Here is a 26,985-nt window from a genome sequence, read left to right as displayed (position 1 = left end):
ATGAAGAACTCACTAGTTAAGGGGATCCCCTTACAAAGGTCAGCCTCACCTTCTCAGGTGTTGCCAAGTGGTACATTGCATGTGCGCTCTTGTCGTAATCTGGATGTTTTCCTTTTTTCGTAGATATGTTTATTCAAAATATTTTATCTCTTAAACCGTGAGTCCAAATCCCGAAACACCATCAGATTTCTCGTGTGGAGATCTTCGGAACTAGATAAAAATTTAATAGGTTTCGACAAACATTTTTTTATGAAAAAACGAAAATCAAAAGAAAAAACCAAGAACTAGAAAAAATCGATTCACGCAAAAAGACAAATACAAAAATAAAAAAACTAGAGCCTAGAAGCGAAGCACATATGTGCTTCTCGTGGAAGCACATATTTTTTATTTTTTCTGAGAAGGACAAATCTATGCTTTTGCTTGCTTCTGCAAAAGTTGTTGGGATTCCCCAAAGTGTAAGGGTAAAGTAGAACGGTGGCAGGTATTTCTTAGGAGTCTTCGAAGATAACAACGTAAGCGGCACCTGCACACACGACACAAACACACTTGACCCTAACATGACAAGAGGGCTCACAATCCCCTTGTCTTGCTATTACAAGATTAAATGCAAACGATAGAGATAAATAGTAGCAAAGTGGCACATCAAAATAGTAGCAATTATGTAGAAGAATTTAGTAATGAAAAATAGACCCAAGGGGGCATAGGTTCACAAGTGGCATCTTTCTCAAAAACAGGCAAATCACTTGGTAAACAAATTATAGTTGGACAATCAATCAAATTGCAATATTTATGACTCCGATCATTCATGGTATAATCTCGTATAGGCATTATGTCTGTGATAAGTAGAACATTAGTCCAACTGCGTCTAATACTAATACTCCACTCCAAAACCGCTATCCAACAGGCATTGCAAGGTATTAAGTTTGAAAGAAACAGAGTATCACAATAAGCAAAATGACATGATGTAGACAGGAAGAAGTCAATCAATATGAAAAAAACATCGTTGTACGCTTGGTGTTAACAATACAATATGTGTCTTAGCCCTTATTGTCACTGGGTTTTGAACCCACTACAAAGCACCAATCCCTTGAAGAAAAATCCATCAAACTTGGTCAGAGAAGCTGGATAGATCGGAGAGCTTGCAAAGCTATTTAATTATACAACGAGAAACCTCGAAAGATTCAATTGATTTGAATGAACAATCTAATCATAGAGTACAATTCATCATATCCCAACAAACACACCACACATTACATCGAATTGATCCCGATCATGTGAGGTGGCTCAAGGGAACATAGTATTGAAGATCCAAAACAGAGAGAAATCAATCTAGCTACTATTATGGACCCTAAGGTCATAATGAAACTGAAGGAAATATGCCCTAGAGGCAATAATAAAGTTGCTATTTTATATTTCCTTATTCATGATAAATGTTTATTACTCATGCTAGAATTGTATTGGCCGGAAACCTTAATACATGTGAAAACACATAGACAAAACACTGAGTCCCTAGTGAGCCTCTACTTGACTAGCTCGTTGATCAAAGATGGTTAAGGTTTCCTAATCATGGACATGAGTTGTCATGTGATAACGGGATCACATCATTAGGAGAATGATGTGATCGACATGACCCATCCGTTAGCTTAGCATATTGATCGTTCAGTTTCATTGCTATTTCTTTCTTCATGTCAAATACATATTCCTTCGACTATGAGATTATGTGACTCCTGGATACCGAAGGAATACCTTGTGTGCTATCAAACGTCACAACGTAACTGGGTGATTATAAAGATGCTCTATAGGTATCTCCGAAGGTGTTTGTTGGGTTGGCATAGATCGAGATTAGGATTTGTCACTCCGAGTATCGGAGAGGTATCTCTGGGCCCTCTCAGTAATACACATCATCAGAAGCCTTACAAGCAAAGTGACTAATGAGTTAGTTGCGGGATGATGTATTACGGAACGAGTAAATAGACTTGCCGGTAACGAGATTGAACTAGGTATGAAGATACCGACGATCGAATCTCGGGCAAGTAACATATCGATGGACAAAGGGAATAACGTATGTTGTCATAACGGTTCAACCGATAAAGATCTTCATGGAATATGTAGGAGCTAATATGAGCATCCAGGTTCCGCTATTGGTTATTGACCAGATAGGTGTCTCGGTCATGTCAAAATTTTGAAATTGCATGCTACGTTTCCCAACAGAAACTACTCACACATCATCATGGAGGCAGCATGGTTGATGAGGAAGGCACCATGAAAGCACAAGTGCTCCCTAGGTGGTTTTGGTAATTAATGACAACATATCTCTTATTGGACTAACACTTTTACCTAGTATGTTTCAGATAAGTTCAACAATGAAGTGGCATGGACTAGAGGATGTGGAACCCCTTCAAAATGCTAAGGACAAAGGATTGGCTCAAACTTCAAGATCAAGACTCTACATTTTCTATTTTAGTGATCCAAGATCACATTGAGTCTATAGGAAAGCCAATACTACTAAGAAGGGATGAGGTGTTGCTTAATGGCTTGCTTGCTCAAAGTGCTTAGTGATATGCTCCAAAGCCCTCAACCACTTTCTCACTTCCAAATATGTCCTAAACCAAAAGTCAAACTCGGCCCCATCGATTCTCTCTATCCGGAGCCACCGAGTTCAGTTGACATAGCCACTGCCAGAAACCCTAATCAGTTCGTCTCACCGATGGGATCTCGGTCTCGCCGAAATGGGCTTGCAAACTCTCTGTTACCTGTTGCAATATTTTCGGTCCCACCAAGATATGCAATCGGCCCCACCGAGTTTGCTTGGCCAACTCTCTGTTTCGCTTATTACTCAAATCGGTCCCACCAAGTTTGAGTAATCGGTCAAACTGGGTCTTGGTTTTACCCTAACCCTAGCACATCGGTCCCACCGAGTTGATCTGGTCGGTCCCACCGAAAACCCTAACGGTCACTAGGTTTTCTAAATTGGTCCGGCCGAGTTTTTCAATCCGGTCTCACCGAGATTGGTAAATTGTGTGTAACAGTTAGTTTTTGTGTGGAGGCTATATATACCCCTCCACCCACTCTTCATTCGTGGAGAGATCCATCAGAACATACCTACACTTCCAATACACATTTTCTGAGAGAGAACCACCTACTCATGTGTTGAGGCCAAGATATTCCATTCCTACCATATGAATCTTGATCTCTAGCCTTCCCAAGTTGCTTTCCACTCAAATCTTCTTTCCACCAAATCCATATCCTATGAGAGAGAGTTGAGTGTTGGGGAGACTATCATTTGAAGCACAAGAGCAAGGAGTTCATCATCAACACACCATTTGTTACTTCTTGGAGAGTGGTGTCTCCTAGATTGGCTAGGTGTCACTTGGGAGCCTCCGACAAAGATTGTGGAGTTGAACCAAGGAGTTTGTAAGGGCAAGGAGATCGCCTACTTCGTGAAGATCTACCGCTAGTGAGGCAAGTCCTTCGTGGGCGATGGCCATGATGGGATAGACAAGGTTGCTTCTTCGTGGACCCTTCGTGGGTGGAGCCCTCCGTGGACTCGCGCAACCGTTACCCTTCGTGGGTTGAAGTCTCCATCAACGTGGATGTACGATAGCACCACCTATCGGAACCACGACAAAAACATCCGTGTCTCCAATTGCGTTTGAATTCTCCAAACCCTTCCCCTTACATTCTTGCAAATTGCATGCTTTACTTTCTGCTGCTCATATACTCTTTTTCATGCTTGCTTGATATGTATTGTGTTTGTTAAACTTGTGCCAAAACTCCACTTCAACTTAAAAAAGTTAAAAACTGCAACTTTTAGCACTTAGTGTCTAATCACCCCCCCCCTTCTAGACATCTCTTCTCGATCATTTCAATTGGTATCAGAGCATTGGTCTCCATTGCCTTGGTTTAAACACCATTGGAGGAAGATGGATGTGTCTACTTTAGGGAGTCTTAGACGTAGAGTGCCTATTCTTGATGCAGAATATTTTCATGAGTGAAAAATTAAATGCTTGAGATTTTCAATGAATATCACTTGAACAAGTATATTGCTAGCCCTTGTGCACCTCATGTTGATCCCATGCATCCTACCCTTGATGACTCAATTGACATGATTCGCAATCTTAGAACTGTTAATCTTATCACTAGAGGCTTGCCTAGAAACTTGATTGGATGTTTGCCGACTCTGTGCCTACACCATATGGAAATTTCTTAAGGAACTCTTTCCAAATTATTCCTTGAAAGATCTAGATGAAATTCTCCATAAGTCTATTGCCTTGATTAAGATGAGTTCCAATGATCCCAAATTTGGTGACTGCTTATTTGAGCTTACTAATCTTACGAGTGCCAAAGGAGACGTTGGAATCATTAGCAATATCATTTCCAGAGCTATTAGAATTCATAAAGATAACTATAGAAATGATCATTTATCTAATGAATTACCCTCTCTAGGAATTGATCAACCACAAGATGATGTTGAACATGGATACACTACTAGGAAAAGGGCTATAGATGGAATTGACACTAATGGCGCACCAGACATGTGGTGTGCCAGTACTATATACTAATGGCACACCATGTGTTGGTGCGCCATTAGTGTGGAAGACACTAATGGCGCACCAGGCACACGGTGGGCCACTAGTAATAAAATGTTTTTTTTATTTTTTCAAACATACTAATGGCGCATCCGGGCAGAGTGCGCCATTAGTAGTTAGAACTACTAATGGCGCACCAGCCACAGAGTGTGCCACTACTGTATTTATTTATTTTTTTTACTTTTTTGCAAAACTACTAATGGTGCACCGTTGCATAGTGCGCAATTACTAGTTTAAACTAGTAATGGTGCATGTAAGTGCATCTAGTGCCACCCCTAGTTGGTTTTGGAGTATTGACGACAAACCTAGTTGAGGGACTAATGTGTTTGTGAGAATTGCAGGAAAACACAGGTAGAAGTCCCTCATTGATTCGGTTTTACTACCAGAGATGACCCCTAAAAATGTACGAAGACATTGAAGACAATGGTGGTTTATGAAGATATTCATATTGAAGACAATGACATGAGAAGACTCCCTATGAAGCTTTTGAAACTCGAAGACCTAGATCCTTCGTAGTTTTATTTCATTCATGTTGTGTCATAGGAACCACCGTACTGTTAAGTGGGGTCGAAGAGAACCAGTCAGAATGACTGAAGTGATGCCTAATTAAAATCCTATGTCTTCGAGCGAAGACTTTGAGAGAAAATCTTGTCCAGAGTCAGACAAGTCAGCTTTACTTGTAGCCCAAGTAAAGTTGCCGTGTGAGTTCAAAATTCGACCGTTGGTACACGTGTCAGTTCCTTAGTGACCCAGGGTCATTTCGGACAGATCAGGTCGGGTTGCCAAGTGGCTATAAATAGTCCACCCCCCACAACTATAAACGGTTGGCTGCTCAGATTTCAGTGCACGGCTTTTGTCGTTTGAGAGCAACCCACCTCGAAGCCTTTGAAAGAAAAATTCCCAGTGAGGAGAAAAGCCCTAACCACCCAGAGCCAGAGAAAATTGGGCATCACTTAAGTCTTCGTGTCTGTGTGATCTGAAGACTTATTACACTTGAGGACTGTGCATCCTCCAGACGGTTAGGCGTCGCGTTCTGAGCATCCAAGAGAAATTGTGGATTGCCGGTGAACGAAGTCTGTGAAGGTTTTGGAGTCTACCTTGAAGACTTACCTGAGTGATTGGGCGAGGTCTGTGTGACCTTAGCTCAAGGAGAAAACGGTGAGGACTGGGTGTCTTGGACTAAGTGTCCTTGACTGGGTGTCCGGGACTGTGTGTCTTTTGGTTTAAATACCTAGCCGCTCCAACCAGACGTACAGTTGTCACAGCAACTGGAACTGGTCCAACAAATCATTGTCTTCAACGTGTCACTGGTTTCATCTTCACTTCCTTTCGCTTACAGTTATTCATTGTGAAGCCATTGCATGCCTGCTTTATCTTTTGTCTTCACAACATGAATGTATGATCTGTTCGGCTTCATAACTTCTTCCTACCTGATCCTTATTACACTGAAGCTGTTTGTCATTGCACTTTCACTCTATTGAATACATGACCATGGCTGGCCTAGTGTAATCCAACTTCCGCTGCATAGTAATAGGCATGATCTTCACTGTTTGTCTTCACAACTCTCACGTTTTGAAGACTTTCATAAAAATCGCCTATTCACCCCCCCTCTAGTCGATATAACGCACTTTCAATTGGTATCAGAGCAAGGTGCTCCCTTGTTCTGTGTGATTCGGTTTAACCACCTGGAGTTTTAGCTATGTCGACTGCAGGGATAATCAAAGTCTCCGCTGCTTGTCCCGTCTTCGATGGAACTGAATATCCCTACTGGAAGAATAAGATGCGCATGCATCTTGAAGCCATTGACATCGACCTATGGTATGTCGTCGAGAACGGCGTTCCCAAGGCTGGAGAAGGTGTCACTGCTGCTGATGTCAAGAAGTTCACTCAAGTGGACTCCACTGCCAAGAATATCATATGTGGTCATCTGACCAAAGGACAGTATGGCCGTGTGAGTGCTTTGAAGACATCCAAGCTAGTCTGGGACTGGCTCTCAAAGGTCAATGAAGGCATCTCAACCCAGAGAGATCAAAGAATCAGTGTTCTTCGCAACCTCTTCAACCGCTTCAAGCGAAATGACAATGAGAATGTCCAGCACACATTTGACCGGCTCACTGACATCACAAATGAGCTTCAAGCCCTCGGCGCCACTGAAATCACCAAACATGAAATCGTCAAGACGCTGCTGAGATCACTTGATAGTTCGTTTGACATCCTGGCCCTGATGATTCAAGAACGTCCTGATTTCAAGACACTCGATCCGTCTGACATACTTGAGAGGCTCAACACACATGAGTTTCAACTTTCTGAGAAAAGAGATATCTACGGCCCAAACTATGGGCGAACTCGTGCCTTGAAGGCAAAAGCTGTTTCCTCATCTGAAGAAGAATCTGACTGCAGTTCTGATGATCCTGAAGACATTGGAAGAGAACTTGCAATGCTAGTGAAGAAGTTCCAAAAATTCACTAAGAAGAAAGGCTTCAGGAAATCTTCACGATCAAGCTCAAGGAATGATGAAGCTTCTGCTCATGACTACAAGAAGAAAACATGTCACAAGTGCAAGAAAACTGGACACTTCATCTCTGAGTGTCCACAGTGGGACAATGAGAACAGAAGGAAGAAGAAGAGCAAGGAATATGATTCTGACGACAAGAAGAAGAAGAAATACTCAAAGTCTTCTTCCAAAACTTCATCAAGGTCTTCATCACACAAGAAGAGCTCATCTGGCAAGGCACGTGCGTTTGTTGGAAAGGAGATGGATTCAGAGGAGGAGTCCGCATCTGAGGAGGCAGAGGTGGAGTCTGAGGAGGAGTCTGATTCTGGCATTGCGAGTCTGGCTACAGCATACGTCGCCAAGTCCATCTTCAATACTGAAGACAATGACTGCATCACCGACACCGACGCAAATGACAAGAACGACTCCACTCCTACCTACTGCTTCATGGCACGCGGTGCCAAGGTAAACACACGCACAACTCGCTATGAAACATCTAGTGACGATGACTCTGAATGAGATTCAAAACCTAGCTACAAAACACTTGCTAAAATTGCAACTGAACAACAGAAAGCTATGGAACATATTCAAAAATTGTTAGACAGAAGCGATGATCTGTTGGGTGCTGAAATGACTCGATCTGAATCCTTAATTGAAGACATAAAAAACCTTCACGTTAAGTATCAGGAACTTGAAGATCGTCATGATACTCTCTCAACATCTCATGAAAAGCTTTCCTATGATTATCTTCAAAGGAAGCAAGAACTTGAGAAATTGAGGGTGGCTCATGAAGATCTTCAAAAGGAAAACGAGTCACTTCACGCTGAACAGATCAGTCCCGCTCAGGAAGGATTTGAACCACCATGTCTTAAATGCATTAAGCGTGATAATGCTGCTTCTGTTGCTGAATGTTCCACTGCTACTACTGTTTCAATATCTTCAACTGTTGATGTGGTAACTAACCCCTCTGCTGAGGATACCACTGCTATTGCTGATGAGAATGCTAGGTTGAAGACATTGCTTGAAACAGGGATGTACAAAAGTCTGAAAGGGCATCAGACATTATGTGATGTCCTTAAGAAGCAGATTCTGAACCGAAACCCTAGGAAAGAGGGTGTTGGGTTCGTGAGGAAAATTAATGCAGATGGGTCTTACTGGAAACCTGAGCAGTACCCCAAAACCACATGGGTTGCTGCAAAGGAATCCTCAGCAGATCCATCCAATCTATCTGGCTTCACTTGTGCTAACCCAATTATCATTGATGAATCCTTTGATGCAAACTATAAACTGTTTAAGAATCAGAATGATGAAGTGTTTGCCAGGTACATTGGTACTAACTACAGGAATGGACCGCCTATGAAGAAGATCTGGGTTCCGAAAACATGTCTGGAAAATATTCCTGTGAATGTCTTCATGACACCTCACTTGAAGAAGACAAACCTCAGACCAAAGGCTTCATATGGTCCAAATGCTTCATACAGACAGAGGACTCACCTGAGTCACACTAACGCAAATGTTTTGCAGGGAAACCATACTCAGGCATATGAATATGAGAGCGGTTCATCGAACCGTCATATTCATATGACCAAAAATTATTCTGCTTATGCCTATGAGTATTATTGTCCCCTTGCTAGACTGTTTGCTAAGGCTTCAAAGCCAAAATTCTCAGATGCTGCTCTTAGACTCATAGCTTCTAAGCCACCCTTGAAGATGTGGGTGGTTAAGAAAGCTTAACTTTTTTTGCAGGGAAAGGTCTCCAGCACAAAAACAAAATCTTCTGATGCTATTGCTGGGGACCATAAAAATCTTGTGGGGTGCAAGATAAACTGCCCAAATGGCATCATTATGTACTTCGTTCCTGAATCGCATGCTACTCTCCCCATTAGTCCTGCATCAGCTCCTGGTTCCTTCAACATCAACGGCTTCAGGGAAGATAACACGTTTTTCGACCGCTCCAAGAACCCTTATTCAAGGGAACGGATTGTATCAGATAGGTTCTGGAGCCATCAACAGCGCAGCTATTATTCATGCATCCTTTACAACCAAGGCCGCATCTTTCCTCACAAGCGCCTTGAAGTTGAAGCTGTTGCCGGTCTGCCTGGTCTGGAAGAAGCACTGGATTGCTTCAAGCAAGTGGGCTTGCTGCCATTTATCACTGGCGAAGAGCACTGGAACGAAGAGCTTCTGCTCCAGTTCTATGCCACTGTGCATATCAAAGGCTATAACAGAGATCCGAAGACATGGATTCTGGAGTGGATGACAGGCAATATCCATCATGAAGCCAATGCTTTCGACCTAATTGAGCTTACCGGCCTTCCCACTCCTGGCGAATTCTTTGAAGAAGGGTGCCAACTCCATGCTGAAGCAATTGAGAGCATATTTCAGCGTCCTGAGCCAGATATGAGTCAGATGCTCTCAATGATGAAGCCACTGCCTCCGAATGCACCCTATCCAACTAGGTTCTTCATTGAAGACTTAGAGTACTTGCCCAGAACAATATATCATATCATAAGGCGGACTCTATGGCCTGTCAAGGGACACTCTCGATATGCAACGATTGATGGTGCAATGAAGACTCTCATCTTCTGCATTCTTCACAGCAAATGCTTCAATACACAGGATCTCTTCATCCGTCAATTTGCAGCATCTGCTTCAGAACTGTTTGGATTAAAGTTTTATGCTCCTTGGGTTATGAGGCTGATCAAGCTTCACTCTGCAATCTCCTATCAACCCTCAGCCCGCAATCATAGGATATTTTTGCCAGATGTGGACACATCTGCTGAAGCAATATATCCAGAGCCGGCCAAGCAACCACTAAGTCTTCAGAATGCAGAACACCAGAGCTTCACTCAAAATATTGAAGGTGTTGAAGCTCTCTCCCGAGTGTATCCAATGGCTGGCACCACACGTGCCCCTGCATCAACTGAAGCCACCAACAGCACAGCTGCAAAGAGACCCAAGAAGCGCGCTCGTGCACTCAATGACAGAGAGCTTCTTGTGGCTCTTCACCAAAAGCAAGATAGGCATCACGATTGGCTCAAGGGGCAGATGAGAAGCATCATGCAAGAAGTCAATCGCATCAGAAATCTGGCAACCAAGAATGCAGTTGTCACACACGAGACCTGTCGCCGCACTTGGAAGGGCCTCACCATGATGTGCCCTGAAGCTGAACTGCATGAGGATGGATTCACAGAGCACTTCAAATTTGACTCCACGCCTCCAAGAAGAGCGGTGATGCGCAGCACACCATCACTTGAAGAGTCAGAGTTCTCTTCTTCTGCTGCCACCGTGTCTGCCCGGATTATTGAAGAAGAAGACGACGCGACATCATCTCCACCTGCTTCAACGCGCGTCGAATCTGCACCAAGCTCGTCTGCACCGCCGCCAAACAACTCCACCGACCCTGCTACGCCTGGGAACGCGTAGAAACCTCTATGTCTTCAAACCTTTTTGGTCATCACTGACAAAAGGGGGAGAAGCATATGATGGTTATAGTCTTCAAGCGGGTCACTATGGGCGGGTGCCTTCATATTTTGCTACATTTTGCTTCGTGCTTACAACTCCCATTTTTTTTTGCTACATTTGCTTCATTGAGTTGTAACACTTAGCCTTGATGGTCGTCTGCTACCTGATTGTCACTCCGTTTTGCGAAGATAAATTCCGCACTCATCTCATTCTGCAGACGTCCATTTTCCATTATGCATGTCATTATCTTCATATACTTTCACATGCATAGTGGATTGTCATAAGTTGAAGTGGATCTCCACAAGTACAACCTGCCATGTGCATTTGCATTCAAGAAGCAAATTACGTATATGCACATCTTCAGGGGGAGCCCTTGCAACTTATGAAGACAATTCTTTTACAATTTCACAAATTATGTTTCCCGTTGAAAACTTCAACTAGTTTGTCATCAATCACCAAAAAGGGGGAGATTGTAAGTGCATCTAGTGCCACCCCTAGTTGGTTTTGGAGTATTGACGACAAACCTAGTTGAGGGACTAATGTGTTTGTGAGAATTGCAGGAAAACACAGGTAGAAGTCCCTCATTGCTTCGGTTTTACTACCAGAGATGACCCCTAAAAATGTACGAAGACATTGAAGACAATGGTGGTTTATGAAGATATTCATATTGAAGACAATGACATGAGAAGACTCCCTATGAAGCTTTTGAAACTCGAAGACCTAGATCCTTCATAGTTTTATTTCATTCATGTTGTGTCATAGGAACCACCGTACTGTTAAGTGGGGTCGAAGAGAACCAGTCAGAATGACTGAAGTGATGCCTAATTAAAATCCTATGTCTTCGAGCGAAGACTTTGAGAGAAAATCTTGTCCAGAATCAGACAAGTCAGCTTTACTTGTAGCCCAAGTAAAGTTGCCGTGTGAGTTCAAAATTCGACCGTTGGTACACGTGTCAGTTCCTTAGTGACCCAGGGTCATTTCGGACAAATCAGGTCAGGTTGCCAAGTGGCTATAAATAGTCCACCCCCCACAACCATAAACGGTTGGCTGCTCAGATTTCAGTGCACGGCTTTTGTCGTTTGAGAGCAACCCACCTCGAAGCCTTTGAAAGAAAAATTCCCAGTGAGGAGAAAAGCCCTAACCACCCAGAGCCAGAGAAAATTGGGCATCACTTAAGTCTTCGTGTCTGTGTGATCTGAAGACTTATTACACTTGAGGACTGTGCATCCTCCAGACGGTTAGGCGTCGCGTTCTGAGCATCCAAGAGAAATTGTGGATTGCCGGTGAACGAAGTCTGTGAAGGTTTGGGAGTCTACCTTGAAGACTTACCTGAGTGATTGGGCGAGGTCTGTGTGACCTTAGCTCAAGGAGAAAACGGTGAGGACTGGGTGTCTTGGACTAAGTGTCCTTGACTAGTGTCCGGGACTGTGTGTCTTTTGGTTTAAATACCTAGCCGCTCCAACCAGACGTACAGTTGTCACAGCAACTGGAACTGGTCCAACAAATCATTGTCTTCAACGTGTCACTGGTTTCATCTTCACTTCCTTTCACTTACAGTTATTCATTGTGAAGCCATTGCATGCTTGCTTTATCTTTTGTCTTCACAACATGAATGTATGATCTGTTCGGCTTCATAACTTCTTCCTACCTGATCCTTATTACACTGAAGTTGTTTGTCATTGCGCTTTCACTCTATTGAATACATGACCATGGCTGGCCTAGTGTAATCCAACTTCCACTGCATAGTAATAGGCATGATCTTCACTGTTTGTCTTCACAACTCTCACGTTTTGAAGACTTTCATAAAAATCGCCTATTCACCCCCCCCCCCCTCTAGTCGATATAACGCACTTTCAGTGCACCGTTGCATAGTGCGCAATTACTAGTTTAAACTAGTAATGGCGCACTGTGCCACGGTGCGCCATTAGTATAAAAATTATATTTTTTTACTTTTTTGCAAAACTACTAATGGCGCATGTCTTTGTGGTGCGCCATTAGTATGTTGGGTTACTAATGGCGCATGTCTGTGTGGTGCGCCATTAGTAACCTGGGACCAGCTAGATATTTTTGGACAGCCACACCTACACACTCACTTTCCCCACTTCATTCCCCCCACCTCCTTCTCTAAGCTTGTCGGCTGCCTCCTCCTCCTCACCTCATTTGCACCATAGATTCATCAAAATTAAGTGTTGAAATTACCTTTTTTTGATAGGTAAGTAAGGGGAAAGCTATCTTCATGTTGTAGATCTACTTTTTTTCTCCCTAACTCGCTCCAACAACGTGCACATGCACTTTTTGTGGCCTAGCTATATCTATGTATGTTTGTGGTGTTGCATATGTTTGTGGTGTTGCATATATGTTTGTGTTTGCAGGTACCGGTATTTGAAATGCGATAGTTGCCAATATTTTGCCGGAATGTTGATTCATTTCCGTTTCGGCGAGAATTTTGGCACTATGCATTCTTTTTGGTCCTATTTTTAGGGAAATTCATGCCAAATTTTTTCTTGGTTCTAAAATATCGTTTTGCTCTACCCCGCAGGCGACCATGGTCCGCACGATGACCGAAGGCATCGTGAATAGGTTTTTGAGCTCCGCGAAGGCCGAGATGCTTCAAAAGAACGAGACGGAGATAAGATGTCCGTGTTGAAGATGCAAGCTGAAGAGCCTTATTGCGGACCCGGATTCTGGGCAGGTGCAGGACCACCTGCTCTTGCGTGGTTTCATGGATGGCTATCGGTGGCAAGGTGATGAAGATGACTATGAAGTCGTCCATGGGGGCCGGGCAAGAAATGAGGAAGGGCAGCAAGACAACCACCGCGGCTCGGGTGGGCGAGAAGACGAAGAATCTCCAGGACATGATCACGACGGTGATGTTGTACACAGTCATCATGTAGAAGATGCCGGACATGATGATGAGGAAGATGCCGGAGCAGATGAAGGGCATGATCATGAAGATCTAGATGCCGGAGGAGCAGACGACGATGGACCATTGATGGGCTGGGTGCAGGACCCTCATATTCAAGAGCTGCTTCTCAAGCAGACGGATAACGCAAGAGCTGCCGCCCGAGAGAAAGCCAAGCTGGATCAACTGGAGATAGACGTGGTTACTCCATTGTATGAAGGATGCAGACTCGAGGATACCCGCCTAAAAGTAACGCTCATGGCTTTGGAGATGAAGGTAAAACACAAAATGACCGACGCATGCTTCGACGAGAACATGTCATTCTGGCACGAACGTCTTCCCAAGGGGAACAAGTGCCCAACCAATTTCGAGGAGGCGAAGAAAGTCGTGTGTCCTCTGGATTTACCGCACGTGAAATACCATGTGTGCATGAACAATTGCATCATTTATCGGGGCGAGCACGCGGAGTCTACCATATGTCCGGTGTGTGGCGTCACTCGATACAAGAAGAGGAAGAATGCTCCTCGAAAAGTGGTGTGGTACTTTCCGATCACTCCTCGTCTGCAGCGGTATTTCGCGGACCCTAAGGTAGCAAAGCTCCTGCGTTGGCACGCGGATAGGGAGGAGAAGAAGCGAGAAGATGACGCAAATGATCCGGAGATAAATAAAAAAGACAAGATGCTGAGTCACCCTAAGGATGGGAGCCAGTGGCAAGCGTTGAACTTTGAACACCCAGAATTTGGGAAGGATCCAAGGAACATCGTGCTGGGCGCGAGCACCGATGGAGTCAATCCGTTTGGCAGCCAGAGAAGCACACATAGCACCTGGCATGTGTTTGTGTGGATGTACAACCTTCCCCCCTGGTTGTGCATGAAGAGGAAGTACATTCACATGAGTATGCTAATTGAAGGGCCGAAACAACCAGGGAACGACATCAATCTGTATCTGGGGCTGCTAAAAGGGGAGCTAGACACGCTGTGGAAAACGCCAGCCAATACGTGGGACGCCGCAGAGAAAGAATATTTCCCTATGAGAGCCGCACTGCTCACGACGGTGCACGACTATCTCGGTTACGGATATCTCGCGGGGCAGGTGGTCCACGGATTTTCTGGATGCGTCAGGTGCATGGATGACATAACGTATCGCCAGCTAGATAGAGATCCCGAGTCTTCGTAAACCGTGTTCATGGGACATCGAAGGTGGCTTCACGATGATGACCCGTGGAGGAAACGCAAGGATCTGTTCGATGGTGAAACCGAACTCCGAAGACGCCCGCGTACAAGGAGCGGCGAGGAAATAGACGGGTTGTTGAAAAATTGGAAAGATTTCCCACTGCCGAGAAAGAAGCAAAAGGCGCCAGAGCCGGGAAAGAAGCGAAAGGCGCCAGAGCCGCTGCTGAAGGTATGGAAAACGAGGTCTGTTTTCTGGGACTTGCCATACTGGAAGATCCACCATGTGCCTCACAGCCTTGATGCCATGCATATCACGAAGAACATGTGTGAGAGTCTGCTTGGTACCCTGCTCAACATGCCAGAGAGGACCAAAGATGAGCCGAAAGCAAGGGCAGACTTGGAATCAATGGGCATCAGGCAGGAGCTTCACGCAATGATGATGTTGAGGTGAAGCAGGACACAGAAAGTCGTCGCAAAGGCAAAAAGGCCAAGAAGACCGGAAATGGCTACCCTCCCACGTGCTTCACTCTAAGTCAGGAGGAGATCGAGCAATTTTTCACCTGCCCCGTAGGAGTAAAACTTCCTTACGGTTACGCGGGGAAGATAAGCAGATACCTAGACCCAGCGAAGCAGAAGTTCAGCGGGATGAAGTCTCACAACTGTCACGTGCTGATGACGCAGATACTTCTAGTTGCAATCCGTGGGATCATGGACGCGCACGTCCGTGAAACGCTATTTGGCCTATGCAACTTTTTCGACGTCATCGCTCGGAAGTCGGTTGGCGTGAGGCAACTCAGAAGGCTACAGGAAGAGATCGTGGTGATACTATGCGAGCTTGAGATGTACTTCCCGCCCGCATTCTTCGACGTTATGGTGCATCTGCTGGTCCATATCGTGGAGGATATCATCCAACTCGGGCCGACGTTCCTGCACAGCATGATGCCGTTCGAAAGGATGAATGGTGTCATCAAAGGATACGTTCGCAACATGTCACGTCCAGAGGGAAGTATAGCCAGGGGCTTTCTGACCGAAGAGTGCATCTCCTACTGCACGAATTATCTAGGCACCGAGAATCCCGTTGGTCTGCCCGTCAACAGGCACCTCGGCAGGCTCACTGGATGGGGTCACCGTGAGGGTCACCGCAAAATGCATGTCGACTTCGAGGGTCGACTCGCCGACTTTGAAAGAGCAAACCTAGTCGCGCTACAACACATAGACGTGGTTGATCCTTGGGTGGTAGAGCACAAAACCTTTATTGAGAAGACGTACAATGACCGAGGCCAACAGAGGACGGACAGAGATATAATCAAAGAGCACAACTCATGCTTCACGCGTTGGTTCAAGCAGAAGCTTCTGTCGTACCCTTTACATGAGGATTCTTCCGCGGAAGAACAACTCATATTCGCCTTGTCACAGGGCGCCGAGCACAACCTGATGACCTATGAGGCGTACGATATCAACGGCTACACATTCTACACCGAGGACAAGGACATGAAGAGCGATGGTTATCAGAACTCCGGGGTAACGATGGAATCCTACACTGGTAACGACAAGGACAGATACTACGGAAGGATCGAGGAGATCTGGGAGCTGAGCTACGCTGGAGAGAAGGTCCCGATGTTCTGTGTCAGATGGGCCAAGAGCATCCTAAAAGAAGACCGGTATTTCACCACCATGGTTATACCCGAAGCCAAATCCAAGACCGCGGACGCAAACGTCACCGCGAAAAATGAGCCATGGGTACTGGCTTCCCAAGTGGACCAATGCTTCTTCATTACCGACCCGTCAAAGCCCAGTCGTGTTTTCGTGAGGAGAGGCAAAAGGAAGATCATTGGAATGGATGGAGTAGCCAATGAGCCAGACTTCGACAAGTACGGAGACCCGAAGATCGAACATGACGACGACGATGAAGTAGTAGCAGCATACACCACAAGAAGAAGCAGGACCACCCTACCTAAAGGACGTCCGTTCCATAGAAGAACTCCATTTGCAAAAAAGAAGGGCAATAAGATTATGAACAGATAGCTAGCTAAGATCGACTGTATTTAAATCATAGTCTTCATTTCTCGGTTGTATTTCATGGGCACTTTTTGATATCATGAATATTTTTAAATTTCATGGGCACTTTTTGAATTCATGAATATTTTTTCAAATTTGATGATATTTTTTCATATTCAATATGATAAAATATTGAATATTCAGGAGGACACTCGATCTCGATCCCCCTCCATCTCGATCGCTATCCCCCTCCATCTCGATCTTGATCCCACCCGCACCCTCCCCTGCTAGCTCCACCGCCGACGACGACCCACCGCACCCTCCCCCGCTCCACCGCCGCCGACGAGCACCCCCGACACCCTCCCCCGCTCCACCACCGCCGACGAGCACCCCCCGCACCCTCCCCCGCTCCACCGCCGCCGACAAGAACCCCCCGTTTCATATTCATATTCATTTTTTAAAAAATAATAATAATAAAGTGTAGACTACAATTGTTGTTAAACAACAATTATTACTGTTTTTATAAAAAAATATTACTTTTTCATATTCATATTCATTTTCTAAAAATTTATTACATGCAACAAAAAATAAAAATAAATTACTTATGGCGCACCTTTGGCTGGTGCACCATTGCTATTTATAAAAAAAAGATTACTAATGGCGCACCTCTGCCTGCTGCACCATTGCTATGTAAAAAAAAGATTACTAATGGCGCACCGACCGCGGGTGCGCCATTAGTAAGATTCCCCCCCCTAGCTAATTCCCTCCCTCTCGCCAGATCCCCTTCGTCCCTCTCCCTCGCCAGATCCACCCGCGCGCTGCCCCGACGCCGCCGCCCCAACCCCCGCCGGACTCCACCCCCGCCGCCCCCGCGCCCCCGCGCCCCCCACCACCGCAGCTCCCCCGCACTGCCACCCCCGCGCCCCCACCACTGCAGCTCCTGAAGGAAATATGCCCTAGAGGCAATAATAAAGTTATTATTTATTTCCTTATTTCATGATAAATGTTTATTATTCATGCTAGAATTGTATTAACCGGAAACATAATACATGTGTGAATACATAGACAAACAGAGTGTCACTAGTATGCCTCTACTTGACTAGCTCGTTAATCAAAGATGGTTATGTTTCCTAACCATGGACAAAGAGTTGTTATTTGATTAACGGGATCACATCATTAGGTGAATGATCTGATTGACATGACCCATTCCATTAGCTTAGCACCCGATCGTTTAGTATGTTGTTATTGCTTTCTTCATGACTTATACATGTTCCTATGACTATGAGATTATGCAACTCCCGTTTGCTGGAGGAACACTTTGTGTGCTACCAAATGTCACAACGTAACTGGGTGATTATAAAGGTGCTCTACAGGTGTCTCCAAAGGTACATGTTAGGTTGGCGTATTTCGAGATTAGGATTTGTCACTCCGATTGTCGGAGAGGTATCTCTGGGCCCTCTCGGTAATGCACATCACTTAAGCCTTGCAAGCATTGCAACTAATGAGTTAGTTGCGGGATGATGTATTATAGAACGAGTAAAGAGACTTGCCGGTAACGAGATTGAACTAGGTATTGGATACCGACGATCGAATCTCGGGCAAGTAACATACCGATGACAAAGGGAACAACGTATGTTGTTATGCGGTCTGACCGATAAAGATCTTCGTAGAATATGTAGGAGCCAATATGGGCATCCAGGTCCCGCTATTGGTTATTGACCGGAAACGTATCTCGGTCATGTCTACATTGTTCTCGAACCGTAGGGTCCGCACGCTTAACGTTACGATGACAGTTATTATGAGTTTATGCATTTTGATGTACCGAAGTTAGTTCGGAGTCCCGGATGTGATCACGGACATGACGAGGAGTCTTGAAATGGTCAAGACATAAAGATTGATATATTGGAAACCTATATTTGGACATCGGAAGTGTTCCGGGTAAAATCGGGATTTTACCGGAGTACCGGGAGGTTACCGGAACCCCCCGGGAGCCATATGGGCCTTTATGGGCTTTAGTGGAAAGGAGAAAGGGGCAGCCCAAGGTGGCCGCGCGCCTCCCCCCTCCCCTAGTCCTATTAGGACTAGGAGAGGTGGCCGGCCCCCCTCTCTCTCTTTCCCCCTCGGGGAATCCTACTCCAACTAGGATTTGGGGGGGGAGTCCTACTCCCGGTAGGAGTAGGACTCCTCCTGCGCCCTCCTCCTGGCCGGCGGCCCCCTCCCCCTTGGCTCCTTTATATACAGAGGCAGGGGCACCTCTAGACACACAAGTTGATCCTTGAGATCGTTCCTTAGCCGTGTGCGGTGCCCCCTGCCACCATATTCCACCTCGATCATATTGTAGCGGTGCTTAGGCGAAGCCCTGCGACGGTAGAACATCAAGATCATCACCACGCCGTCGTGCTGACGGAACTCCTCCCTGACGCTTTGCTGGATCGGAGCCCGGGGATCATCATCGAGCTGTACGTGTGCTAAGAACTCGGAGGTGCCGGAGTAACGGTGCTTGGATCGGTCGGATCGGGAAGACGTACAACTACTTCCTCTATGTTGCGTCAACGCTTCCGCAGTCGGTCTGCGTGGGTACGTAGACAACACTCTCCCCTCTCATTGCTATGCATCACCATGATCTTGTGTGTGCGTAGGAAATTTTTTGAAATTACTGCGTTCCCCAACAGTGGCATCCGAGCCAGGTTTTATGGTTTGATGTTATATGCACGAGTAGAACACAAGTGAGTTGTGGGCGATATAAGTCATACTGCCTACCAGCATGTCATATTTTGGTTCGGCGGTATTGTTGGACGAGACGACCCGGACCAACATTATGCGTACGCTTACGCGAGATCGGTTTCCCCGACGTGCTTTGCACATAGGTGGCTTGCGGGCGACTGTCTCTCCAACTTTAGTTGAACCAAGTGTGGCTACTCCCGGTCCTTGCGAAGGTTAAAACGGAGTCTATTTGACAAACTATCATTGTGGTTTTGATGCGTAGGTAAGATTGGTTCTTGCTTAAGCCCGTAGCAGCCACGTAAAACTTGCAACAACAAAGTAGAGGACGTCTAACTTGTTTTTGCAGGGCATGTTGTGATGTGATATGGTCAAAACGTGATGAGATATAAGTTGTTGTATGAGATGAGCATGTTTTGTTAAAGTTATCGGCAACTGGCAAAAGCCTTATGGTTGTCTCTATATTGCATAAGATGCAAGCGCCAAATAATTGCTTTACTTTATCGCTATGCGATAGCAATAGTTGCAAGAGCAATAGTTGGCGAGACGACCGTGTGACGACACATTGATATAGATCAAGATGATGGAGATCATGGTGTCATGCCGGTGACGATAGAGATCATGACAGTACTTTGTAGATGGAGATCAAAGGCGCAAGATGATGATGGCCATATCATGTCACATATTTTGATTGCATATGATGTTTATCTTTTATACATCTTATTTTGCTTAGTTTGACGGTAGCATTTTAAGATGATCTCTCACTAATTATCAAGAAGTGTTCTCCCTGAGTATGCACCGTTGCCAAAGTTCGTCGTGCCCAGACACCACGTGATGATCGGGTGTGATAAGCTCTACGTCCATCTACAACGGGTGCAAGCCAGTTTTGCACACGCGGAATACTCAGGTTAAACTTGACGAGCCTAGCATATGCAGATATGGCCTCGGAACACGGAGACCGAAAGGTCGAGCGTGAATCATATAGTAGATATGATCAACATAGTGATGTTCACCATTGAAAACTACTCCATCTCACGTGATGATCGGTTATGGTTTAGTTGATATGGATCACGTAATCACTTAGAAGATTAGAGGGATGTCTATCTAAGTGGGAGTTCTTAAGTAATATGATTAATTAAACTTAAATTTATCATGAACTTAGTCCTGGTAGTATTTTGCAAATTATGTTGTAGATCAATAGCTCGCGTTGTTGCTTCCCTGTGTTTATTTTGATATATTCCTAGAGAAAATTGTGTTGAAAGATGTTAGTAGCAATGATGCGGATTGGATCCGTGATCTGAGGTTTATCGTCATTGCTGCACAGAAGAATTATGTCCTTGATGCACCGCTAGGTGACGGACCTATTGCAGGAGCAGATGCAGACGTTATGAACGTTTGGCTAGCTCAATATGATGACTACTTGATAGTTTAGTGCACCATGCTTAATGGCTTAGAATCGGGACTTCAAAGACGTTTTGAACGTCATGGAGCATATGAGATGTTCCAGGAGTTGAAGTTAATATTTCAAGCAAATACCCGAGTTGAGAGATATGAAGTCTCCAACAAGTTCTATAGCTAAAAGATGGAGGAGAATCGCTCAACTAGTGAGCATGTGCTCAGATTGTCTGGGTACTACAATCACTTGAATCAAGTGGGAGTTAATCTTCCAGATAAGATAGTGATTGACAGAATTCTCTAGTCACCATCACCAAGTTAGTAGAACTTTGTGATGAACTATAATATGCAAGGGATAACGGAAACAACTGCCAAGCTCTTCGTCATGCTGAAATCAACGAAGGTAGAAATCAAGAAAAACATCAAGTGTTGATGGTTGACAAGACCACTAGTTAAGGGTGAAGTGACGATGTGTGTTGGAAGTGGTTCCAAGATTGATATGATCATCATCGCACACTCCCTATACTTTCGGGATTAGTGTTGAACCTAAATAAGTGTTATTTGGTGTTTGTGTTGAGCATGAATATGATTTGATCATGTTTATTGTAATACGGTTATTCATTTAAGTAAAAGAATAAATTGTTGTTCTGTTTACATGAATAAAACCTTATATGGTTAAACACCCAATGAAAATAGTTCATTGGATCTCGATCTTAATGATACACATATTCATAATATTGAAACCAAAAGATGCGAAGTTAATAATGATAGTGCAACTTATTTGTGGCACTGCCGTTTAGGTCATATTGGTGTAAAGCGCATGAAGAAACTCCATGCTGATGGGATTTTGGAATCACTTGATTATGAATCACTTGATGCTTGCGAACCATGCCTTATGGGCAAGATGACTAAAACGCCGTTCTCCGGAACTATGGAGCGAGCAACTGACTTATTGGAAATAATACATACTGATGTATGAGATCCGATGAGTGTTAAGGCTCGCGACGGGTATCATTATTTTCTGACCTTCACAGATAATTTGAGCAGATATGGGTATATCTACTTAATGAAACAAAGTCTGAAATATTTGAAAAGTTCAAAGAATTTCAGAGTGAAGTGAAGAATCATCGTAACAAGAAAATAAAAGTTTCTACGATATGATCGCAGAGGTAAAATATTTGAGTTACGAGTTTGGCCTTCAGTTAAAACAATGTGAAATAGTTTCACTACTCACGCCACCTGTAACACCACAATGTAATGGTGTGTCCGAACGTCATAACCGTACTTTATTAGACATGGTGCGATCTATGATGTCTCTTACCGATCTACCACTATCATTTTGGGGTTATGCATTAGAGACAGCTGCATTCACGTTAAATAGGGCACCATCTAAACCCGTTGAGACGACACCGTGTGAACTATGGTTTGGCAAGAAACCTAAGCTGTCGTTTCTTAAAGTTTGGGGTTGCGATGCTTATATGAAAAAGTTTCATCCTGATAAGCTCAAACTCAAATCGGAGAAGTGCATCTTCATAGGATATCCAAATGAAACTATTGGATACACCTTCTATCACATATCCGAAGGCAAGACTTTTGTTGCTAAATTCGGAAACTTTCTGGAGAAGGAGTTTCTCTCGAAAGAAGTGAGTGGGAGGAAAGTAGAACTTGACGAGGTAACTGTACCTGCTCCCTTATTGGAAAGTAGTACATCACAGAAAACTGTTTCTGCGACACCTATACCAATTAGTGAGGAAGCTAATGATGATGATCATGAAACTTCAGGACAAGATACTACTGAACCTCGTAGATCAACCAGAGCAAGATCCGCACCAGAGTGGTATGGTAATCCTGTTCTGGAAATCATGCTGCTAGATCATGATGAACCTACGAACTATGAAGAAGCGATGGTGAGCCCAGATTCCGCAAAATGGCTTGAAGCCATGAAATCTGAGATGGGATCCATGTATGAGAACAAAGTATGGACTTTGGTTGACTTGCCCGATGATCGGCAAGCAATTGAGAATAAATGGATCTTCAAGAAGAAGACTGACGCTGATGGTAATGTTACTGTCTACAAAGCTCGACTTGTCGCAAAAGGTTTTCAACAAGTTCAAGGGGTTGACTACGATGAGACTTTCTCACCCGTAGCGATGCTTAAGTCTGTCCGAATCATGTTAGCGATTGCCGCATTTTATGATTATGAAATTTGGCAGATGGATGTCAAAACTGCATTCCTGAATGGATTTCTGGAAGAAGAGTTGTATATGATGCAACCGGAAGGTTTTGTCGATCCAAAGGGAGCTAACAAAGTGTGCAAGCTCCAGCGATCCATTTATGGACTAGTGCAAGCCTCTCGGAGTTGGAATATACGCTTTGATAAGTTGATCAAAGCATATAGTTTTATACAGACTTGCGGTGAAGCCTGTATTTACAAGAAAGTGAGTGGGAGCACTACAACATTTCTGATAAGTATATGTGAATGACATATTGTTGATCAGAAATAATGTAGAATTATTCTGCAAAGCATAAAGGAGTGTTTGAAAGGAGTTTTTCAAAGAAAGACCTCGGTGAAGCTGCTTACATATTGAGTATCAAGATCTATAGAGATAGATCAAGACACTTGATAAGTTTTTCCAATGAGTACATACCTTGACAAGATTTTGAAGTAGTTCAAAATGGAACAGTCAAAGAAAAGGTTTCTTGCCTGTGTTACAAGGTGTGAAGTTGAGTAAGACTCAAAGCCCGACCACGGCAGAAGATAGAAAGAGAATGAAAGTCATTCCCTATGCCTCAGTCATAGGTTCTATAAAGTATGCCATGCTGTATACCAGATCTATTGTATGCCCTACCACTGAGTTTGGCAAGGGAGTACGATAGTGATCTAGGAGTAGATCACTGGACAGCGGTCAAAATTATCCTTAGTGGAATAAGGATATGTTTCTCGATTATGAAAGTGAAAAAAAGGTTCATCGTAAAGGGTTACGCCGATGCAAGTTTTGACACTAATCTAGATGACTCTAAGTCTCGGTCTAGATACATATTGAAAGTGGGAGCAATTAGCTAGAGTAGCTCCATCCAGAGCATTGTTGACATAGAAATTTGCAAAATACATGCGCATCTGAATGTGGCAGACCCGTTGACTAAGATTCTCTCACAAGCAAAACATGATCACACCTTAGTACTCCTTGGGTGTTAATCACATAGCGATGTGAACTAGATTACTGAATCTAGTAAACCCTTTGGGTGTTGGTCACATGGCGATGTGAACTATGGGTGTTAATCACATGATGATGTGAACTATCGATGTTAATCACATGGTGATGTGATCTAGATTATTGACTCTAGTGCAAGTGGGAGACTGAAGGAAATATGCCCTAGAGGCAATAATAAAGTTATTATTTATTTCCTTATTTCATGATAAATGTTTATTATTCATGCTAGAATTGTATTAACCGGAAACATAATACATGTGTGAATACATAGACAAACAGAGTGTCACTAGTATGCCTCTACTTGACTAGCTCGTTAATCAAAGATGGTTATGTTTACTAACCATGGACAAAGAGTTGTTATTTGATTAACGGGATCACATCATTAGGTGAATGATCTGATTGACATGACCCATTCCATTAGCTTAGCACCCGATCGTTTAGTATGTTGCTATTGCTTTCTTCATGACTTATACATGTTCCTATGACTATGAGATTATGCAACTCCCGTTTGCCGGAGGAACACTTTGTGTGCTACCAAACGTCACAACGTAACTGGGTGATTATAAAGGTGCTCTACAGGTGTCTCCAAAGGTACATGTTGGGTTGGCGTATTTTGAGATTAGGATTTGTCACTCCGATTGTCGGAGAGGTATCTCTGGGCCCTCTCGGTAATGCACATCACTTAAGCCTTGCAAGCATTGCAACTAATGAGTTAGTTGCGGGATGATGTATTACGGAACGAGTAAAGAGACTTGCCGGTAACGAGATTGAACTAGGTATTGGATACCGACGATCGAATCTCGGGCAAGTAACATACCGATGACAAAGGGAACAAGTATGTTGTTATGCGGTCTGACCGATAAAGATCTTCGTAGAATATGTAGGAGCCAATATGGGCATCCAGGTCCCGCTATTGGTTATTGACCGGAAACGTATCTCGGTCATGTCTACATTGTTCTCGAACCGTAGGGTCCGCACGCTTAACGTTACGATGACAGTTATTATGAGTTTATGCATTTTGATGTACCGAAGTTAGTTTGGAGTCCCGGATGTGATCACGGACATGACGAGGAGTCTCGAAATGGTCGAGACATAAAGATTGATATATTGGAAGCCTATATTTGGACATCGGAAGTGTTCCGGGTAAAATCGGGATTTTACCGGAGTACCGGGAGGTTACCGGAACCCCCCGAGAGCCATATGGGCCTTTATGGGCTTTAGTGGAAAGGAGAAAGGGGCAGCCCAAGGTGGCCGCGCGCCTCCCCCCTCCCCTAGTCCTATTAGGACTAGGAGAGGTGGCCGGCCCCCCTCTCTCTCTTTCCCCCTCGGGGAATCCTAGTCCAACTAGGATTTTGGGGGGGAGTCCTACTCCCGGTAGGAGTAGGACTCCTCCTGCGCCCTCCTCCTGGCCGGCGGCCCCCTCCCCCTTGGCTCCTTTATATACGGAGGCAGGGGGCACCTCTAGACACACAAGTTGATCCTTGAGATCGTTCCTTAGCCGTGTGCGGTGCCCCCTGCCACCATATTCCACCTCGATCATATTGTAGCGGTGCTTAGGCGAAGCCCTGCGACGGTAGAACATCAAGATCGTCACCACGCCGTCGTGCTGACGGAACTCCTCCCCGACGCTTTGCTGGATCGGAGCCCGGGGATCGTCATCGAGCTGTACGTGTGCTAAGAACTCAGAGGTGCCGGAGTAACGGTGCTTGGATCGGTCGGATCGGGAAGACGTACAGCTACTTCCTCTACGTTGCGTCAATGCTTCCGCAGTCGGTCTGCGTGGGTACGTAGACAACACTCTCCCCTCTCATTGCTATGCATCACCATGATCTTGTGTGTGCGTAGGAAATTTTTTGAAATTACTGTGTTCCCCAACAGCTCCCCCACGCCCCGAGCCGGAGGAGGAGGACCAGGAGGAGGACGAGGAGGAGGAGGAAGAGGAGACGACTCCGGCAAGAGCACCCTCGCCCTCGTAAGCAACCCACGCGCGCCCCTCCCCCCTCCCAATTCTTCGGTATCTGCACGGATCAGATCTGGCTGACTGATTGACTGACCGACGATCGGCGTCCTCGCGATGGATGTTGCTTTGCAGGTGGCCAGGGTCTCCGCGGTCGGCGTCGGCGTCGTCTACGGCTCCATCAAGCTCGGCATCCTCAAGATATGGTAACGCACCCCCAATCCCCCAACCCCCCTTCCTTCCTTGGTACCACCGCACGATCGATGCGATTTGGTAGCGTCAGATGTGGGTCGGTGTGCCCCGTGGTTGCTAGGGTTAGGAGGGTTTGGTCCTAGGGCTGGACTGATAGGATTGGATTGGATTGGATTGGGCTGTGCTATGTGTGCCGCCCGCGAATCGCTCTGTGTAGTTGATTTGCTGGTCGAGCGCCTTGGTTATTCATTCTTCTGGTTTGGCCTGCGTCACGCTTAGCCTTGGCTGTGTTCTCTGTTGAGCCAGAGATTTACCAAGGGCTTGGGTTCAGAGCCACGATTGAGAAATCATGACTTCCTAGCACTTTATTCTTATGCCGGTGGTTCGGTATCTAACGCCACTCCTTAGCTATCAATTAATGTTCCACTAGCTAGGCGTTTTTTTGGACCAACTGCTTATCTCTCCGTTGGCCTGTAACTACATTTGCATGATGATTCGATGGTTTGTTTCTGGGTGATAGGGTTACGTAGCATCATGCGCTAGTTCTCAAGACTTGTTAGCATTTTCTGTTAGTTTCAATATTAATAATATGTAGCAGCATCATGGATTGATGGACTAGTTCTGGAGACTTGTCTCTTCATGCTCCTTTGCCTCTGGTTACACCTGCTTGCTGTCGTGTGAATTGTTCTCTTGTTATCTGACAGTTGGAGTCCGAGGCCTAGTTGAACACTGCACTGCTTAATTTGTAGTTCTCATAACTCATGGTTCTCGTTTTTAAATTTTTTACATGCTCTCATTTTTTTGTGTGGGTAATGTTTTATATGCTCTTTATCTCTTCCCTTGACAGACATTCGACGAGGCAATGGGTGATATAGCTTTCTAGCTCCT

General features: G+C 44.8%; 1 protein-coding gene across 1 annotated transcript; it reads left to right on the top strand.

The window, feature by feature from the left end:
* Window positions 1–26,115, top strand: LOC147968079 (uncharacterized). The gene is made up of 3 exons (XM_087523381.1): window positions 1–38; window positions 25,827–25,920; window positions 26,041–26,115. Exons 1-3 carry the CDS (start codon window positions 1–3, stop codon window positions 26,113–26,115), a joined length of 207 nt encoding a protein of 68 aa, XP_087379507.1.
* Window positions 26,116–26,985: the final 870 nt, after the last annotated feature.

The sequence above is a fragment of the Triticum urartu genome, chromosome 5A, assembly GCF_056163025.1.
Source record: "Triticum urartu cultivar PI428250 chromosome 5A, HENAU_Tu73, whole genome shotgun sequence".
Classification (NCBI taxonomy): Eukaryota; Viridiplantae; Streptophyta; class Magnoliopsida; order Poales; family Poaceae; genus Triticum; species Triticum urartu.
The sequence above is the reverse complement of the archived record's forward strand: the minus strand, read 5'-3'. Positions and strand labels throughout refer to the sequence as shown.